The sequence below is a fragment of the Lytechinus pictus genome, chromosome 7, assembly GCF_037042905.1.
Source record: "Lytechinus pictus isolate F3 Inbred chromosome 7, Lp3.0, whole genome shotgun sequence".
Classification (NCBI taxonomy): Eukaryota; Metazoa; Echinodermata; class Echinoidea; order Temnopleuroida; family Toxopneustidae; genus Lytechinus; species Lytechinus pictus.
The window spans coordinates 7,992,760-8,013,123 of NC_087251.1; the positions used below are offsets into that span (position 1 = coordinate 7,992,760).

A 20,364-nucleotide genomic window follows, 5' to 3' on the forward strand; every position below is an offset into this window, starting at 1 on the left:
AGAGGTAAGGGAGAGACGAGAGAGAGAGAAAAAAGGGGTGAAAGGAAGAGAAGACGATGAAAAGGCTGGTCTCGTAGGGTGGGATTCTGATATACATAGTTTGGTTAACCCTGGTCTAACTTATAGTCGACCAGTTTTATGGAGTGCCAGTCATCAACCCATTATACTAATCCTGCAGTAAAAAATATGTGAAAAAAAATTATTGTGTCAAAAATTAGAATTAACAAAATACAATATGAGTTTCGCCAAGAACGTGGAAGAATTATGAAACCCAGCATTCCATTAAATTCTAGTTTAGACTAGTAAAACTAATGTTTAATTATCAGAATAAAGCCCATGATGGTTACTTTCAACTTGTTCAAAGTCTGACTGCCCAAATATTACAAAACAGATTCTCAATTACAATATACATGTATGTACGCATTTAATGGCAAAATAAATTGTTTAGAAGTACAATGAATCATTATTGATATTAGGGGTAAGAGAGATCCGCTGTGGCAGGGCTTCTTTGATAAATTATATAGACCTGCATAATTTATTCTGGAAATATGAAGATTGTGAGGAAAATTGTCAATTATACATTTAGAAAGTCAAAAAGGGGCCTAAGCTTTCGATCCTAGCAGAATCTTCGTCGGAGGCAAAATATACGTTTAGACGCAAACATTTTGCTTGTATGACAATTGCCTGTTTTTATCAGGAATTATTTTTCATCAATAATGTTAAAATAAGATTAGATTTTTAGAGAAAGGGTCATGGCATCCAATCATGTCACATGAAATACATTGAAGTGAAAATCCATATTTTATTGTTCAAAATGAAATATGAAATAGAAATACTCTGAAAAATCAATTTTGCCCAATTGATTGATGTAGCTCTATCCCTTGGATTGTTGAACACCAAACAGGGGAGCAGTAACTCCCATCTTTTAAAGGTCAAGTCCACCTCAGAAAAAAAGTTGTTTTTAACCAACAGAGACAAATCAGACAAGCATAATTTAATGCTGAAAATTTCATCAAAATCGGATGTAAAATAAGAAAGTTATGACATTTTGAAATTTCGCTTATTTTTCACAAAATAGTTATATGCACAATTTACCCACATGCATATGAGAGAATAAATGTTCCTCACTCACTATTTCTTTTGTTTTTATTGTTTGAATTATACAATATTTCAATTTTTACAGATTTGACAATAAGGACCAACTTGACTGAACCATATAATGTTAAGCAATGGTAACTCCACATGTTCAGTGAGGAATAAAACTTTGTTTCACAGGACAATGAGGAGAAAATTCAAATATTTCCTATTTCAAATAATGAAATACATAGAAAAAGTGAGTGATTGATGTCATCAGTTCCCTCATTTGCATACTGACCAGGATGTGCATATAACTATTATGTGAAATTAAGCGAAAATTAAAAAATGTCACAACTTTCTTATTTTACATCCGATTTTGATGAAATTTTCAGTGTCATGCCCGTTGGATTTTTCTCTTTTTATTCAAGTCAACTTTTTATTTGGGTGGACTTTAACGTCTTTTGGTCTGACGCGGCCGGGGTTTGAACTCCCAACCTCCCGGTTATGAGACAGATGCAATACAAACTGAGTTAACATGTTAGTCCAATATAGATGCAAAACATATAACAATTGTGCACCATGGTATTGCAATTGGCATTTTCAAAACAAAAGATATATTTCATTGTTACATCTAATGAATGCAGTTTATTAAATGATTATCTTCCTAATATTAATCAACACAAAATATGTCATAATGGCTCAACCAGGACATGGCTGTAAGGCCAGTGGCCAGGATTGATATTCTAAGATTTATTATATCTCGCACAAAAAAAAAAATTCTATGTTATAATAAGTGGGCTAAATACCTTTAAAATCTTTCTGAATTGGTATTCTAAGAACCACTTTTTCTTCATTTTATCTCTGTAAGACACGCCTATGTCTAATAAGAAATGCTGTTTAATAGCACTCTCAACTCATTCAACCAATGAAAATTCTTTCACCAAGAGGGTGGGCAAAGGAGCAGGAGTGCATCAATTTCATAACATCCAAATGCACTTGCACTATACACTAGTGCATTTTTACAGGGATTTCTTTCAAAGAATTAATAATGAATGCATTTTTGCAATTGAAAAATGCATCCCATAGATATTGCAAACTGGCATTTTTACCATTATATTCATATTGTATGTTTACAATATTTTGGACCAACAAATATTTGGAGAAATAAAATCTACCATGGAAACTGAAATGCCTGTTACATGAACTGCCAATGAAAAGACTTGTTTTCAAATATTGACTGAATTTTTTCAAAATAAAAAAAACCCTGTGATGCTAAAATAATATTTGATTGGTATGATCAAACTATATATCATACATTTATATATGATTATGTGACTTCTATACATTTGCTAAAAAGAAAAAAAATCTATAAATTTCAGTTTACATGTATCCCACTTCCCCCGAACACATTGTTTTGTGCTTGATCATACATCTGATTTTCTAGCTGGGTTACGTTGTATCAACGGTACTATCAATTCACAAATTTGGACCTACCAAAATCTGTTGTACAGCAAGATATTCACATTAAAAAATTAATACACAATTTCCCACTTCAAGACAACTTGGATGACTTGTGCAAGAATCATAGAATATGTTTCAATCCAAGACCCAAACTTTAAGAAAAATATTGAAATGTGATTTCATCCTACATACATGTTTATAACAACAAGTGGAACGCCTCTGGCAGTCTCGCCTGCATTACGCGATTTAATATAGCAGCAGTGCTAACTTTGAAAACTACTATAAAATAATCATTCACAAAAACACCATTCATATAATGACATAATACAACGTTCATTGACCATAGATGACATTTGAACGGTGACTTAAGACTTGTCAACTACACCCATGTCCACATTTCATTCACTCTATCCATAAACTTTCAAAGTTATGATGGCAATTCAACAATTACCCCAACATGGCCTACGTTTATTGACCTTAACTGACCTTTGACCGTGGTTTTGTGACCTGAAACTCACAGGGGATGTTCAGTGATACTTGATTACTCTTATATCCCAAGTTTTATGAAATAGATCCATAAACTTCAGAGTTAGGATGGTAATTTAACAAAGACCCCCAACACGGCCAAAGTTCATTGACCTTAAATGACCATTGACCATGGTCATGTGACCTGAAACTCGCACAGAATATTCAGTGGTACTTGATTAACCTAATGTCCACGTTTCATGAACTAGATCCATAAATTTTCAAAGTTATGAAGGTAATTCAACAAATACGCCCAACTTGGCCAAAGTTCATTGACCCTAAATGACCTTTGACCTTGGTCATGTGACCTGAAACTCAGGAAGGATGTTCACTAATACTTGATTAATCTTATGTCCAAGTTTCATGAACTAGATCCATAAATTTTCAAAGTTATGATAGTAATTAAAAAAATACCCCCAACTTGACCAAAGTTCATTGACCCTAAATGACCTTTGACCTTGGTCATGTGTCCTGAAACTGGTGCAGGATGTTCACTAATACTTGATTAACCTTATGCCCAAGTTTCATGAACTAGGTCCATATACTTTTTAAGTTATGATGTCATTTCAAAAACTTAACCTTCGGTTAAGATTTTGAAAATAATTCTCCCAACATGGTCTAAGTTCATTGACCCTAAATGACCTTTGACCTTAGTCATGTGACCTGAAACTCAGGCAGGATGTTCAGTAATACTTGATTAACCTTATGTCCTAGTTTCATGAACTAGGTCTATATACTTTCTAAGTTATGATGTCATTTCATAAACTTAACCTTAGGTTAAGATTTGATGTTGACGCCGCCGTCGGAATAGCGGCGCCTATAGTCTCGCTCTGCTATGCAGGCGAGACAAAAACGGAGTGATTTCATGACTTGAAAAGCCAGTAAGCCCGTTTTCATAAAATAGAATGCTGTACCATTATCCCGGAGGGGCCACTTCCATTGACGAGTGGATACCATGCGCGACCATGGGGTCTTGAAAAGCACCCTAAACACGTATTTTCCATATTCTGAAAATGCACCCCTTAACAAGTATTGGCGTGTGAAACCCTACCCTTAACAAGTATTGGAAACAAATACTATTGGAAAGTATTCCCAGAATTGAGCCCCTAAACAAGTACAGCGATGTATTTTCCATATTCTGAAAATGCACCCCTTAACAAGTATTAAAAACAAAACGATACTCTTGGCAAGTATTCCCTGAAATGAACCCCTAAACATACAGCGATATTTTATTGTTGTGTCACGGGTCCGTCGGTCGTCGGTTTTACCTTTAGACACCATTATTTTGGTTTACTACGGCCTCACCTTCCACACCTCGCGCAAATCGGACTCTAAACACGTAGTGTTGGGGCAAAAAGGACATCATTTATAAAACATTTTGATTTTGTTTTATCATCCCCGCATATTTGACCCTAAACACGTATATTTTTCCGAGCGAAATAGATACCCTTTTTTCAATATTTTTGTGTTTTTGACACCCTTATCACGTTACGTACGTAACGTGCCCTATCCTGAAAAAGACATCCTTTTTACGTGTTTTTTTGGTCGCGCATGGTATCCACTCGTCAATGTAAGTGGCCCCCCCGGGACCATTATTTACTGACAAATTGTTATCAATATCAGACAAGAAATACCTGCATGTCTTGGAGGGGAACAAACAAAACCTGCGCAAGAAAATTGGGATATATGGATACTTAAATAAAGTATAAGTCTAAATATGATATTTAATGTGTAATACCATTCCAAATGGCTTGAAACTCAGGAGTAGAAAGGTTGTGGCACATCAAAAATTGTATTTCCCAGGAGAAAGAAACAGAATTCTGCTAACAGCTTAGATTGTGTGATAAGCGATGAACATGACTGGTTGAAGAATAAGGTTGTTGGATCTGTTGTTATCTACCAGTGACTTGTAATAGACAGCCAGCAAACATACTGCATCACTGGAGACAAAGCTGCTTACAAACAACAACAACCTTCTAGTCCATAACTCAGGGGTGAACCAATATAGCTTCATCCATGCATTTTGTCAAAATAAATGTCCTCTATATAATGACTTAAAATTCCAGTTTATACGTCTCTTTAATGATGATGCATCAAAATCTTTCTGCTGATCTACTTGCCACAGCACGCATATTTCCATATACTTTAGAAGGTGGGCTACCTGCAATAGAAAGAATTAGGGGAAAAAGAAAAAAAAATTATATTCAATATTGAACATAAATGACAATATTCAATTATCAAATAATGTTTCTCCATCATTAAAATAATAACAAGATGTACGGCTAACATTCCGCTCTTGTGTAATGGAGAAATTTAACATGTGGTAAGAAATGCGGTAAGATGAAATTGAATTTATGCAAAATTCATGATCAAATTAAACAACATGTAAAAATGTAAAGTTTAACATACCTATGAAAGTAAAATCAGATTTTTCACATTGTAATTGAGCTATTGTATTGAAATGTATTAAACAAACCTATGCCATCCATACTTTTCCCAAATAACTGAGCAATATGTTATATGGATTTAAATAGTTTTAAATCACCATCACACGAACAGACAGTAATCTTTCTCCACAAACTTGTAAACCCTATCGTATATTACCTTATATATAGCGGATATTGAGTACTTACCAAGAATAAGATTACATATAGCTGTCCTTGCAATCTTTATATTCTGGAAGGAGCCTAAGATGTGTATTTTTGTGTCAGCTAGAACAATTCTAGTCTTTGTAACATTCTCAATGGTGAACTTTGTCTTTCCACCCTTCCCTGCTATCCTTCCAATAGCTCTAGATAAATGATCTCCTTTCAGTGGCTTTACATCGGTCACTTCAAAAGATTCTAAGAATAAATCATCAAGTCTCAGCAATGCCAAAGCATCCTACGAAGAAAATAAAGGGAAATAAAATTAAAAATCATTATTAATGTTGTGTAGAATCAGTTCCCAGTTCCACTGATGTTTCATTATGCCTCATAACATGTAGGGAATATTGGATGACCTAGAGTGGGATGCGTATACATTTTGTACGAGCTGAAGAACAATATTGGAGTCAGAGACGAATCCAATATTGTTCTTCAGCGAGTAACAATATTTCTACGCATCCCCAAGCCTTGAAATAAGCGGGCGCTGAGCGCAAATTCGCGCTCATAAAGCCATCAGCGCCCATAAAGCCCCAAAATCATCAAAATTTTGACGACCGGGCGCAAATATTTTCCAGGTAATTGCGCCCGCCGTGAGTGAGCAGTGAAGCCATATCATACATGTAATTTAAATATCTGAAAAGCCAAAATCAAGTAACTTTCAATTTACGATAAGCACAGTTTCAAATTGCAAAGTGCGTCTTTTTTTCTGTACCATAAAAAATGAGCTACGTCCGTCTTTTTTTTCTGTGCGCGCGTGATTCCGGTAGCGGTAACAGTTTTTCCATACTTCACCATGTGCAATTTCTAATGCACACATTTCCAGTTGGGATATCACAATTCTGCGATATAGTAATTCGAATTGCACAGGAGATAAATCCCTGTTCACTGCACATACGATGTGCGAGTCTTTTATCCTCACAGTCGCCGACTTTGCTTGTCAAAACGGAGCCTCAATAATCCAAAATCACTTAGCTTATAGTTGTGAATTATAGCTTTTTAACTTCTTTCTTGGAGAGGGGTAAATATCAGACAATAAATCATCAAACAAGGCTCCATCTAAAAAAAAAAAATAGGAGGACGCCGTGCACTTGAGTGTGGTGTCAGCTAGCTCATGTTCTCTGCCAGAGCTCTGGGTAAGAATTCTATCAGTAATGGCCTAAGTGATGGTGATTTTCCGTTTCAGATAGAGTTTAGATTTCATGTTAATTATTGAAAACTGTCAAAAAAGTAAAACTTTATGATTTCTTCATTGTGATGAATATTTAAGTTATTAATGAATACATTTTCACCGAATTTAGACTCTCCCAGAATGAAAGGCATTTTCTGTGGAGATCTGCGTTTTCAAATAACTTGTGAAAAATGAACATGAACCTACAATACATGTACATAGCCTGTGGCTATGTGCTGGAATTTGAATAGACTGAGTTAGATATTGATTTCATTTCTTTAACATAATTTATATGCAATCCAAGTGCACCTCACAGTCACAATCACACACAAACACTCACCCACACCCGTGATTCTAACCATGAAAAAAACCTTTAAAATTATTTATTTTTTTCTAAATTTATCATTATTTGATCTGAATTCTCTCTTTTTTTATATTTTTATTTTATTCATTTTTATTTAGATTGTTTTTTGGGGGGGTTCATTGTTCGTGGTTCATTAAAGATGAAAAATAAATAAGCCCATGTGTGTGTGGTTGTAAAGGGGATGTGGTGAGGGTGTCAAAACACACTTAAATATTTAAATCTGATTTTTTAAATATGTTTGAATAAGCCTAATACTTAGCATGCTATTCATGTACTAATTAAAAAATTGCAGGAGCTGTGCTTACTATAAACAAATTTGCGGTGTGGTTCACCGTTATATATATTTTTTTAGTTGCCCCCGGTTCCAGAATATTGCTCCCGGTTCCTGTAAAAAGCCCGTGAGCCGGGGGCAATTTTTTTGAAAAATTGCCCCTGGTCTGCAGCTGCTTATTTCAAGGCTTGATCCCATGAAAATTAGTAATCCAATATTATTATTATCATTTAGATACCCCAACAAAGCCAAACATGAATTAATAAAGCCAAAAAAAAAAAGATTTTACTCATCATTTTATGTCAATCCTGTAAATCATGAGCATAGCGACTGAGTATTGTCATTTTTAAAGAAATCTCTGTAAAGATGCGCTAGCGTATAGTGCAAGCACAATTTAATTCAATAAATTGATGCAATCTCGCTCCTTTGCCACACCTCCTGGCAACTAATACGCAATGCAATTTCATTGTGATGTAACAATAGCTTCATGTGCACAATCATTTATTATTAACCAATGATAATCTTGTGGGCGGGGCAAAATATTCATTTCATCCAATATGGAAAATATTGGATGGTTTTCATAGGCATACACATTAAAAATCAATTTAAATATTTTGTCTCTTTGAAACAACCTCGCAAGACGTAAAGAAATATCTGCGCCTATAAAACCCTAAATCTAAATAATAATAAATATTATCCTACCCTCCACGATTTCATAACAATACATTAAAATGAAAGACATGCTCAGAAATGTAATCTGCTCTATTCATAACATTTTGAGCATGGTCTTCAATGATAAATTAGTGAACAATCACAATTTGAAAAAATTTCTTGTTCCTCTATGTCCTTGATCAGTTTAAGATAAAAATCACAGTTAATGCCCTTAAATCAACATTCTCGCAAACAAGCATAATTGTTTACATTTAAAAAGATAATCCCGATTTATTGAATCTACATAGAGTGAATATTTTTTTTTATTTTGAATAAATTTTAAGAATCTTAGATAATTGAGATCTCAAAATATTTATTTTATCTCGTTCAAAGTTATTTCAGCTGTCAGTGTATCACTCCATAGTATCATGATGCATTCTTCTATGAACATAGTAGGTGGCTGATATGAAATGAGACAATGTGACAGTTCTGCTCTGATTTTAATAAACTGCACAGAACTATTATGTAGTATTGTCCCATCAACCCAGATTTCTGGGAAGTAGACCATTCCCTGTACTTTAAATATATAGCAATTGTCCAGCAAAGCTCAGTTATATCTTTTAAAATGTTAAGACACAATTAGACAAATCACCCCCACATACATGTAATAAACATGCTTTATACACTTTAAGTCTAATTTTTTTTTTCTTCAAAATATACAAGAAAACCTATATAATTTTATAAAGAGAAAACTCATGACATACCGTATTTTCCGGTATATAAACCGCGGCCGTGTATAAACCGCACCCCCAATTTTTGACTCTTGGAAAAAAAAAAAAATTGAGGAAACCAGAAATAGTGAAATCTGTGTAATATTCTATATATTTGAAGGAATATCTTCATGCATTCTCCGTGATACTGAAGCAATAAAATATACGAAAAGATATTATTTGTTCGATGCAAAGTGTTTTCACTTCGACAATTTTGACGCAATTATCTCGCTCATGCAATACACAGCGATAATGCCTGTGCGTGGTGCTGAGTCTACGGGCAGCTGCCGGCTGCCCCGAGCTCTGCCTCTGGTACGTCCAAAGTGAATCGTCCTGACGTATGAATTTTGCCTAAATACTCATAAAACAGACTTATTACCTGTTGACGACGAATTGGGATTGTGTTTACTTAAGCAACTCAACACCATCACATGACCAAATAATTTGAGAACGGACTGTTGGCCGAGCGAGACGAGCAGTCACGTCGGCTTTTAACTTTTTTTTCTGAGCATACATGGAGGGAGCGCATGCGCGTTGCGTTATATCTCGACGCTCGCTCGTGAGTCGCCGCAGCCAGGGGGGGCGACGTTCTCCATTGCTGCAAAAGCAATCAATACCGGTAGATGGCGCTTCAACACGTACAGTCTTCAAGTTTAGTTAGCTGCACATTAGAAAGGCCTCGAGCAAGATTTCTGTTTCTTTCTGGGATTTTTCTTATTTTTGGTTTGGAAAAGCGATAGTAGGCAGCTTCAAAATTTAGTGCCCTACTGTTCAGTATTAGAGGTATGACATTAGCTGTCAATTACACTAGCAGATCGGTCAAACAGAAGAGGGTAAAATCTTAACTACGTCTACGGTACTGCGCGACGCTCCGCCTTCAGTTTCCCTGTACGTCGCTAGGCTGCGGCGCGTCCAGCCATGCCAGCAGGCGCTACCGAGGAGCGCTCACCGAACATGGATTGGCCGTCCCGCGAACGCCACGACAAAAATCATTAAATTATGAAAAGAGAAAGACAGAGATGATGTAAAGTGAGTTTTATTTCATTCTTTTTACAAGTCCACGTTTCAAACATGTCACACATTCATTATATATGCTAAATTTTTGTCAAGTCAATCAAGTTTCTGAGGTCTGATTTCTCTGTGTTCGTGTATAAACCGCACCCCCCATTTTCGAGTTTTCCCCCGACGGAAAAAGGTGCGGGTTAATACACCGGAAAATACGGTAATGATTTCACTATGATGTCATGCAGAGCTGCCAACCTTGTGCAAGCAAAAAAAGGAATCATTATGGCCAAAAAAAGGAATTTCCAACAAAAAAAAGGAATGTGTTAAAACGAACCTTAAAACCACACGCGACAAACATCCAATGCAAAAAGTATGTATGCAGTGAACAATTTAAAAAAAGTTAATCTCTAGGCCTAGTCTGGGCTAAGTAACGGAGTGTTACAAATTGGACCCTTAGTCTTGGGCCGTTTGATATAATCTACCAACTTTAATTAAGTCAGTAGCAGGGCTTGAATTAAGAATTGAGAGGGGCAAGGCCATTTTTAAATGGGCACTTTCAGCTTGGGGCAACCGGCAAAGTGGCCTTGAATGCCCCAAAATTTCAAGGGGTATCAAGGCCATTCTAAAGGGCATGAAGGCCACTTTTATTCTAGTCAAATGGGCACCTAGGCAAATTTTTCTAAAAATGATAAGTAGCTAGGCCTTTCATTTTGTAGTGCAACCTACTCCGGCACTTATCAAAGTGAAGATCTGTCGAGAAAAAATTCTTTCAGGGGCACCAAAATCAGTTCTGGTGAACATTTTTAGGGCTCCATTTTTCTGGGGCTTCTTTTCCACTTCTAAAATAATTCATTGTTTTATGTTGAGTTTCCTGACAAAACTACCAAATTGTAGACTAAGAGAAAAAAAAAAAAAAGTTGACATCAATTCAGACTTCTCTTCCCAAGTAACATTGTTTTTGCCAAACAGTACCCTTTAAAATTAAAGTGTCATAAAATGGAAGTGTACATGTAACATTCCACAAATATAGAAAAATTATTCATAAATCAATCTAATCTAAAATTCAAATAGATCTATAGATAAGATTAAGAAGTTGAAATCATTCCACAAAAGTCCCATCGTAAATCACTTCACGATGTGCACAGCTCAGCCTCAATCACACTGCACGCACACTCAATCATCCCCAGCAGTGACAGCACTATAGAGCAGACATCTAGGCCGCCAGAACCGGGGAAGAAATCTTCCCATTCCTGCTAAACTGAATGCTAAAGTGCCGACTTTTTTAATGAATTCCAAAGGCAGTAGGACATCTCTCTAGTATAAATCATGTGAAACTATCAATAAATGTTGAATATCACCCAGAATTATTACTTCAGGGGACAATGAAGAGCTTTCCAGGTCTTTTCAAAGCCGAATTCATCGTATTTGTGTGATACGAGTTGATGAAAATTAACCAGACAGTACCGTTATCCGAAGGGAATTGATATTAATCAATTCAAGAAAATAGCCTCAAAATTTCATTTCTTTATCACTACAATTAATTTTAAAGTATATGAAAAATATCTTTTGATGATTCAATCTTTAATATATATGATGAGTATTTTTGTAAAATTTTGCAAATGGAATAATAATTTCCCTCAAACCTCCAAATCCCCTCCATTACAAATGGACTCTTCTCTTACTACATTTGGGGAATTACCCTACCCAATTCACCGTACTCCTCGCTCTGCGCTGCAAGAACAAACGTTGGCTCCACTCACCTGAAGAGTGTTGGCCCGTGCGTAAAGACAACGTATTAGCAGTAACGTTAGATCTAACATTCTGCGGAAATCTGATTTTCGGATCGTTTTTTTGTACATAAAACATCACTTTATAGGAAAGAAATTACATGCAAATTTAAGATAAAATATACAAAATTCAGAAATATCGTACCTTAGACCGCAGTTACTGTTATTTCCTTTCAAATGATGATCAAAACATAATCATCCTCGATCATTTCGTTTGTCATCGTAAGTTGCCATCGTGGATGACGTCATCATCCTTACAGACGTATTTACCAGTCGCTATACATCGCGATTCGTACCATGCATGCCGCTCGCATATTCAACTAACGTATATGTACGTGCACGCTATCAAATTATTAAAATGCGTTGGAAAACCGGCCGGCAGGCGACTACGCACGCGCAAGTACCAGGCTCATCTCGGGCTCAACACGCACTCCACATACATACAATTATGTACACACATTATCAAAATTGTCAAAAAACGTAATTTGAAAAGAAAAACCATAATGCCGTAATTTGAATGAAAAAACGTAATGATTACGGCAAAAACGTAATGGTTTTTTTCAGACTAGGAGGGAGTTTCAGTGTATCTAGCACAGCTCATGAATTTCAATATCATGTCATGAGTTTTGTCAACTATCATGAGTTTTACCAAGGGAACACGGGATATATTATTGTAATGCTAAGTTTCAAACTTAAAAAAAATATTAAATTGAACCATATTGCCTTGCACCCCCCCCCCCAAAAAAAAAAGTATATTGCCAACAACATTTTATTAATCCTAGATATATTACCCATCAAAGCTTCTGTGCTTAGTCAAACTATGATCTGGGTATTTAATCATAATTCATTTTCTTACCTCTACTTCAAAGCCACAGAGAAAGGCTCTAACAAAGTCATGTCCTTTCTGAAGGGAACTTATTTCTTGAGTTTGCTCTGAAGACTGGAACAAAAAGAGATAAAAAAAAATGTATGACAAGAAAAGAGTAAATGATGAGATATGCACTTCAAAGGACAAGCAATTTATAATTAACAAACCCACATGTGTTTGTTACCGCTGACTCTTGCTGAGATATAATCTACTTAATACTAATAATACATGAGATTTGTATAGCGCACTTTCCATCTTGATTAGATGCTCAAGGCGCTTCAGAGCAGAACACAAAAACTATTTACATAAAATACATGTCTGAACAATAAGTCAATGTCTATCAGGTTGCCCTTAAAGGTGGTCACTATAGTCTGGGTTTTCAAACTCTGTGGAAGAGAATTCCACAGGTTAGGCCCTGCATGAGCAAAGGCAACTTAGCAACTGGAATCGGATAGGAGCCTTTTACAACTGTATCTGTGTACTTAATGCCTTTTGAATTGAAGAAGGAATACCCCATTTGGACGCATTTCATCTAAATTTTTCATCTAACATAGTTTCAGATTTGACAACTTTCCTTGGTACATATACATGTATTGATTGGCTGACAATAACAAGAATCTGATGGTTACTTTTGTAATTGTCTGATAATTGTTTGTGCTGGCATCGTTCATTACAATGGTCGCATAGTCTAGGTTGAATTATTCAATGAATTGAAAATATCATTGCAAATGCATGATCTCGGCCCTGTAACATAAAAAAATATATAATCAATTATCAACATTAAGTATATTTCTCTATGTTACAACCCCCTAGCATCTGAAATAGACAACAGGGGCAGGATATCACTATTTTTAAGCAAGTATACAAAAACAAAATAGTTAGGTAAGATTATAAACAAAGATCTACACTGGTACACATAAATGAAACTGAAAATAGATGTTCTACATGTTAAATGATAGTATTACAATGAAAGCCTCATCCATTTCCCTCTTCATGTATAATTTGTGTTGCCAATTGAGATCTATCCTTAGCAGAAGAATATGGAAAAAAAAATTGTGGCTGCTGTTTTTTATTAGAAGGTTATATTATTCAAGTCAATGTAACTTACCCTTAGTTCTACATGTCTTGTTTTGAGATTAAATCTGATCTGTAATTTGAGATGCTCAACAATAGGTGTAAATATCTTCATCCAATTCTCTTTTAGTGGTGTATATCTATTGGCAGGAACAGGAATCTTCCTCATATCAGTGTTGCCATCCTTGTGGGAAGAAGAAAAAAAGAAAAGGAAAATTAATTAAAGTACAGTTACGCTGAATTCCACTTCAGATAAACTACAAGGGAAAAACAAATGAAGTTAGAGACAAAACTTAGTTGACAGTGTGCAAATGATTGCATTAGTGCTAATTAAGTTTGTGTATTGACTGCTCACTTCAGTCCACACTATTTACACAGAAGATAGATATTTTCAGACTTCAAGTGATGGTGTGGGAAGCAAGGCAAAAATAAAGCTATTTCTTATATTAAATTCAGCTGTAGACTGGTAAATCAGCTTGATAAAACTGAATTTTGTCTCTAGAACTAAGCTGTAGACTACCAATTCCAAGGATGCTCTCTCAGTCAAATCACCAAAGAGTTCAGGGGATTGGGCATATAGCATATGCCCTTCCATTGATGAAGTTGGTTAGCCTAAAAAAAAAGGTGTATTTTCCAGGCATACATGTACTGTATATGTGACAAAACCTTTCTTCCTTTGTGTTTAGATCTATGCCAACTTCATGTACCTATGACACTGAAAGTCAAGGAAGATGTACAATTACAATATTTGTGCAAACAATAACATGCCAGACATACAAGAAATATTCAGGCAAACCCTGAATTTGGAAGTCTTCAAATATCAGAAGTCTCAGGGCTACTTAACTTCCAAATTCAGAAGATGTAGTACTTTTTTCCCCTTCCGGCAAGCACATGTAAAAATGGCAATTCTTCTTTGACTGCTTACTGTTTTTCATGACTGCTTTCATCCATTTTCTACAAATTCAACCACTTTCAGACATACTTTCTTCACAAATTTTCAAGGCACTAAGCATCTAAAAAAAATTTTAAAAAAGTGTACACAATTACTAACTCTGAAGTAAAGTGACCCAAGACTTGATATCAGAATTAGATTGGGCATTTCTCAGTTTCATGAAATAAAAATGGTAACACGAACATGATTGGCTGGTGCATTTGTACGCTCAGCTGTATAACAAACTCTCTCTCTCTCCTGTGTTCTTCCTCCGCTAAGGTCGGAGATCAATGGCACCGTTGGAAGGGCCCCAATTCATTGAAGGCTCTATAAAGTTGCAATCATGAAGAAGTACTGAGTAAGTTTTGACGAGTTGTGTGGAGGTTGCGTAAGAAGTATAGAATATGCATATGTAATTGGGCTTTTGTGTTGTTGCTGATACGCCCAGGAGGTAAAAAAAGGACAGACTCTACAAAAAGAGCAGGGGTAATTTCAAAGCATGGTCCAAACTGCTTGGTGTTGGGATTAGCCTTAACCTGCTGGATAAGGTCCTGTCGGACAGGTACTATGGCTGGACAGGTAGCAACCAGATGTTCCACATCCTCGCAGGCTGACATGCACAGACGACAGCAATCATCAGGTGCTTTGCCAATCTTGGCGAGCCTGGCTTGGGTCAGATAGACTTGGCAAGAGATCTGAGCATGGATGGTGATGGCTGTCCACGACTGAACCATTCGCTTCCATAGATGGTAGTTAGGGGGATTCCTTACAAGTTCATCAAGTGGTGGAAGGCTGAGTTGTTGAAGAGCAGCACGCCATTCTTGTATAGATTTGGTGTTGGCACAGACACCATGAAGAAGCATCCTTCGTTCTATCCTGTCCATGTCAGTGCTCAAGATCTGTCCCAGGAGTAGGAGCTTTTCCTGGGTGACCAACATGCCAATTGGGATTATGTCAGTGAGAAGATATACTGCTTCGTCGGCTGATGTTGTTGGTAGACCCAAAATCCACTTAAATAGGTGAATCTGTGCTTTATCTAGAGTAGACAATTCAACATTGCCCTTGAAAAGGGAATGCTAGAGCAGCCGAAGATCATCCTGGGAACACATGATGGTGAACGATCGAAGAACCTGATTTTCTCTTTATTATTGTGCCTCTTTCTGCCCATCAAAAGGGAGAATTAAGCAGTAATCAAGGAAGGTGCTTGCGTAACCTTTTCTCCATAGACGATGTAGTTAAGCGTTGGTCGAACCTCCACCACTAAGAGTCCTATGGCTGTCATTGGTCTATTGACAGAGGGGATCGATAGCGCAGAGCCAGACGAAGTGTCAGTGGACCATAGGCTATACATGTATACCCCTGACAGAAATAGACTTTAAATCCGTCTAGCGTACTTTTTCAAAGAACAAGTTTATGATATAACCCTGTTCTCTCTTGGTACTCTATGTGTGGCAAAATAAGGTTGGCAATGTTTGGCTTATTTTCTTTTTTCTTTAGAACAAATGCTTGACTGTTTGACACTGTCAGATTCCATTACCGCTAAATCATCATATAACTTGATTCTTTTTTACTTTTTCTAAATAACTCCATATCCATTCTCAGGTTAGCCTCAAAATTGGTGATTTAGAGCCAGCATGGAGTTCCTCAAACATATTATTCGCTGCCGATTTCAAAATATCACATGGGCATGCGCGAGGGTCGCAGGTCCAACTGATGCGGTTTGAAGTGGAGTGGAGTCTGCACGAACATCACTTGAGGTGAATGCCAGCTTATTTATTTCTCGATACAATGAAGGTCTAACTTACTCAATAGACATCAACGTGCACGTCGTCAATAGTATACCGTAAGTAACGGACTATAAACCGCACCCGTGGATTAACCGCACCCCCAACTTTGGACTGAAAAAAAAAAAAAAATCCTTCTCATATTTACATGCATATTTGAGGTACGAAGAAACGCGAGCGTTGCGTAACATTGGGGAAGTACAATAAGAAACAAGATGGCGGCGTAAACATCGGGCAAGTCTCTTCCGTCTTTTCACAATATTTTTTCATTTTTTTGATGAATTCTTGTTTTAAAATAACAACTAGAGCGTAGAAATGTCGGAAATGAAGTTTTATCCTATGTACATGATTTAGAGCTAGATCTTTTGGAAGGAAAGTAGAAATCTCGGGGGCGAAAGTTTCAGGGTTTTTTGCGGTACATGCAGATGAATAGGGAGGACTGCCTGGCTTCGTTTAGAGTAAGCCTATGTTAGTAAATGATTTTTACTCTCAAGAAGCCGCCTGGCTAGGCGGAGGTAAGCGATTTTGCTCTTTTTGTGTCCTTTTAAATTAAAAAAATATGTTAAAAAATGAAAATGGAACACTTTTTTATACCATAAAAAGCCCTGGTGAGTAGCGGAATGGGTTTCGGCTAACAATCATTCACGTTATGAAGCGATGTTAACGACAACTCTAAAATCCACTACAAAAACACGATGGTTGTGCGAGATTCGTATAACTGTTACTTTAAAGTGTTAGAATATACTAAATTACTAACCTCCATGACCTCGCAAAAGTGTGAGTGGGCCTGGTCACTCTAGGCGACACCCCAATACTTACCCGTGCTAATAAACTGGGACTCCACTCACGTGCATTTGGGCCGCCCTAGCTTAGAACTAAGCTTTGTTTTACTAAAAAATAAATCTTGTAATGATTCAATAAATGTTACTTAATAAATTAGTACTGTTAAATCGGTACTCACCGGTTCTTTTCTTGAATTTTCTGGCAATTTCCCACGCTTCTGGCTTCAATTCTGCGGCTGTTCCTGTCGCGGTAGACAGCTACATATGCAACTTTATTTATAAATAGAGCGCCCCTTACGATAGTTGTTAAGAACGCGGCCAAATTGTTAGGTTTTTTGCACTGTGTCCAAGGCGTTTTTATTTTGTTTGATTTTTTATTTTTAATAAATATTTTGTTAAATAGCGATTTTTACGTCAAATATTAAATTCATATCACAAAATATTTTTAATTGTAGAAATATATATAATATCATGCAATTATTCATTCTATATATATTTTATAATAAAATTTATAATTGTTGCGGTCTTTAAAAAAGGATAGTCGATTGATCAGGTGATGACCACACGTATCACGTGATCTGAAAATCAGCTTCATACCGCTTTGATCGCACTCGACGGTGACCGGACTGACTGCCAAAAAAAGATCGAAAAATGACTCAAATGTAAGTTTCCCTTTATTTTATTAAATTCAAATTAGGAATAGGAATATATTTAATGGGCAATCTTTTAATAAATGATAAACAAACGAGGACAAAACTCATATTTTGGGATCAGGGTCGGAATTACACGGGGGCGACGGGCGATTTTGCCCCCATGACAGCCCAAATCGCCCCTAAAAATTCTCAAAACCCAATGCTTTGGGGCGACTTTTTATTTCAGAATCGCCCCAATAAAATACCATCGACAATGTAAAAAATTCTTCACATAATTACGTTCTCCGGCGGCGGAGCAAGCGCATCTTTTATATCGCCCTTGCCAGCTTTAAGTTGAACGGTCGATGCAATATCCGAACCTTCCGTAACACCGGAAGCTTCGCGATTGTAAAATAAACGCGCAATGCAATATGGGATGCGGAGTACGCATAGTCTTTAGCACGGGGTTTTTAGAATTATTGACGCACTTGCCGCATGGCTTATGTACATGTACGCGTGCACGATTAGACTGCACAGCTGGTAACGAGACCACGTGCATCGTACGGTATATTATGTGTAGACATGCACAGAATTGTATGCGATCAGCTAGTGATTGTGACAGCGCTAATTATCGACATCGTCGAGTCGGAGTGCGAGATGGATAAGTTTCTAATTCGAGTTCAACCTGGCTCTGCCAAACGGCCAGAGCCAGCGCCAGAAGCCTCTCCAAATCGAGATACTGTTGAGAAGGATAAGCCAAAAAAGAAACAGAAAAAGAAACAGTACTGTACAGAGACAATCGACAATAAAGTCTTGGGGCCACTTTTTCTCGAATCTGAAGTGTGTGAAGCTGAAGCTCTGGTGCACTAGCGTACCTACGCCTACGGGGGGGGGGGCAGTCTACTCCCCCTGACGAGTCACAACCCATGCACTTTTTTTTTTTTTTTTTTTTTTTGCTTGTCAATTTTTTCTCGTACTAAATCTTGAAGACTTATTTTTTTTTTTTTTGCTTGTCACATTTTTGGGCGGACGAATTTGCCCCCCCCCCCCCCTGTGAAAAATCCTAGGTACGCCACTGCTCTGGTGGGATCACTGTTGTTTATTGTAAGGCCTGTAGCCTACAGTAATTACAATTAAAAATGTTCTGAGCTTTTAGGCATCACATTGAGTCTCGGAATGTCAAAAGGTAATTGCTGATATGCGATAAAAAGTAGCCCCATGAATTAGAAAATAGCCCCAAGATATTCAGTGGTAGCCCCAATGTAAAAAAAAAAGTAGCCCCTAAAAAAAAAAAATTAATTCCTACCCTGTTTGGGAGTAATATCATACTTGGGTGCAGGAAACAGTACGTTTAGAAGTTCTAACCTGTTTTTAACGCATTGTCGCCTATGAGGTCCATACATGTTAAAGGAGAATGAAACCCTTGAAACTAGCTGACAACATATCAAAGAGAAAAATCAAAGAAACATATTGTTGAAAGTTTGAGGAAGATTGAATGAATAATAAGAAAGTTATGAACATTTGAATATTGAGATCACTAGTGCCATGTAGATCCTCCCATCGGCAATGCGACCAAGATCTGTGATATCACACACGTACAACTCCCTCATTACTTTAGTACTTATTTCACTTATATTCTCACTTTTATAGAGTCTATCACAAGGTTAGGTGTTTTCTTTACGAGATGACAAGTACAGAGGTTTCACAACATTATTTATATCATTGATGAATCGTTTGTCATATGATTAGAATGAGCAAAAAGAGATGTTTTGGGGTATATTTTCAGTGTCCGAATGGGAGAGTTGTACGTGTGTGACATCACAGATCTTGGTCGCATTGCCAATGGGAGGATCTCCATAGCATTAGTGATCTCGACATTCAAATGCTCATAACTCTTTTATTGCTAGTCCTATTTTACTCAAAGTTTTGATGATCTTATTCTTTGATTTTTCTGCTTTCACAAAAGCTAACTTGCTCCAAGAGTTTCATTCTCCTTTAATGTTTGGACCTCATTGGTACTAGGAGACTCCTAGTACCAATGAGGTCTCCTAGTACCAATGAGGTCCAAACATTAAAGGAGAATGAGTGGAGTGGGCCTGGTCTAGATGAATTATAAATATAATAACATAAACTAATATTAATAAAAATAAATTGTTACTTGCATGCCCCTTACCTCCATCCCAGCCCCCACTCGTGTTTTGTTACTTTTATTTGAAAAGATAGTAAAAAATAATAGTATTGACATAGTCGTCAGAGCCTAGGAGTAGGATCTAACTGCTAACATTAACTTCAATAGGTGGGACAATAATTACTTACGAGTAATCGTGCTCCTTTTAATGGAGGAAAATGCGGCCTTTTCTCTGTCTTTTCTTGTGTTTCTGTGACCATTTTTTCCTCTGTCAACTTTCTCTTTCGACTGGATTTGGGTTTTACTGAACGAAATTCTTCAGATTGCTGTGAGTTCTCTGCTCCCTCATGAGTAGTTTCCATCCTCGTGTTAGCGACAGTGCTCTTGCTCGCCATGATGATTGCGTAATGCTCATGCTACACGTCTACGTACGGCAACGGT

The 20,364-nt window shown here is 36.8% G+C and overlaps 1 protein-coding gene across 1 annotated transcript; it reads right to left on the reverse strand.

Annotated features, from left to right (window-relative positions):
* Nucleotides 1-399: 399 nt before the first annotated feature.
* On the reverse strand, nucleotides 400-20,350 carry LOC129265042 (RNA-binding protein PNO1). The gene is made up of 6 exons (XM_064101836.1): nucleotides 20,112-20,350; nucleotides 13,701-13,850; nucleotides 12,581-12,664; nucleotides 5,697-5,946; nucleotides 4,719-5,224; nucleotides 400-3,996 (listed from the first exon to the last, which is right to left on the reverse strand). The coding sequence occupies exons 1-5, from the start codon at nucleotides 20,316-20,318 to the stop codon at nucleotides 5,157-5,159; spliced, it is 759 nt and encodes a 252-aa protein (XP_063957906.1). The 5' UTR covers nucleotides 20,319-20,350; the 3' UTR covers nucleotides 400-3,996; nucleotides 4,719-5,156.
* Nucleotides 20,351-20,364: the final 14 nt, after the last annotated feature.

Coding starts and splice junctions, on each gene's coding strand:
- LOC129265042 (XM_064101836.1), bottom strand. CDS start 20,318: ATGGCGAGCAAGAGCACTGTCGCTAACACGAGGATGGAAACTACTCAT. Junction 13,851..20,111: donor TAAAAGGAGCACGATTACTC/GTAAGTAATTAT, acceptor TCTTCCCACAAG/GATGGCAACACTGATATGAG. Junction 5,947..12,580: donor TCTGTGGCTTTGAAGTAGAG/GTAAGAAAATGA, acceptor TTTTCTTCGTAG/GATGCTTTGGCATTGCTGAG.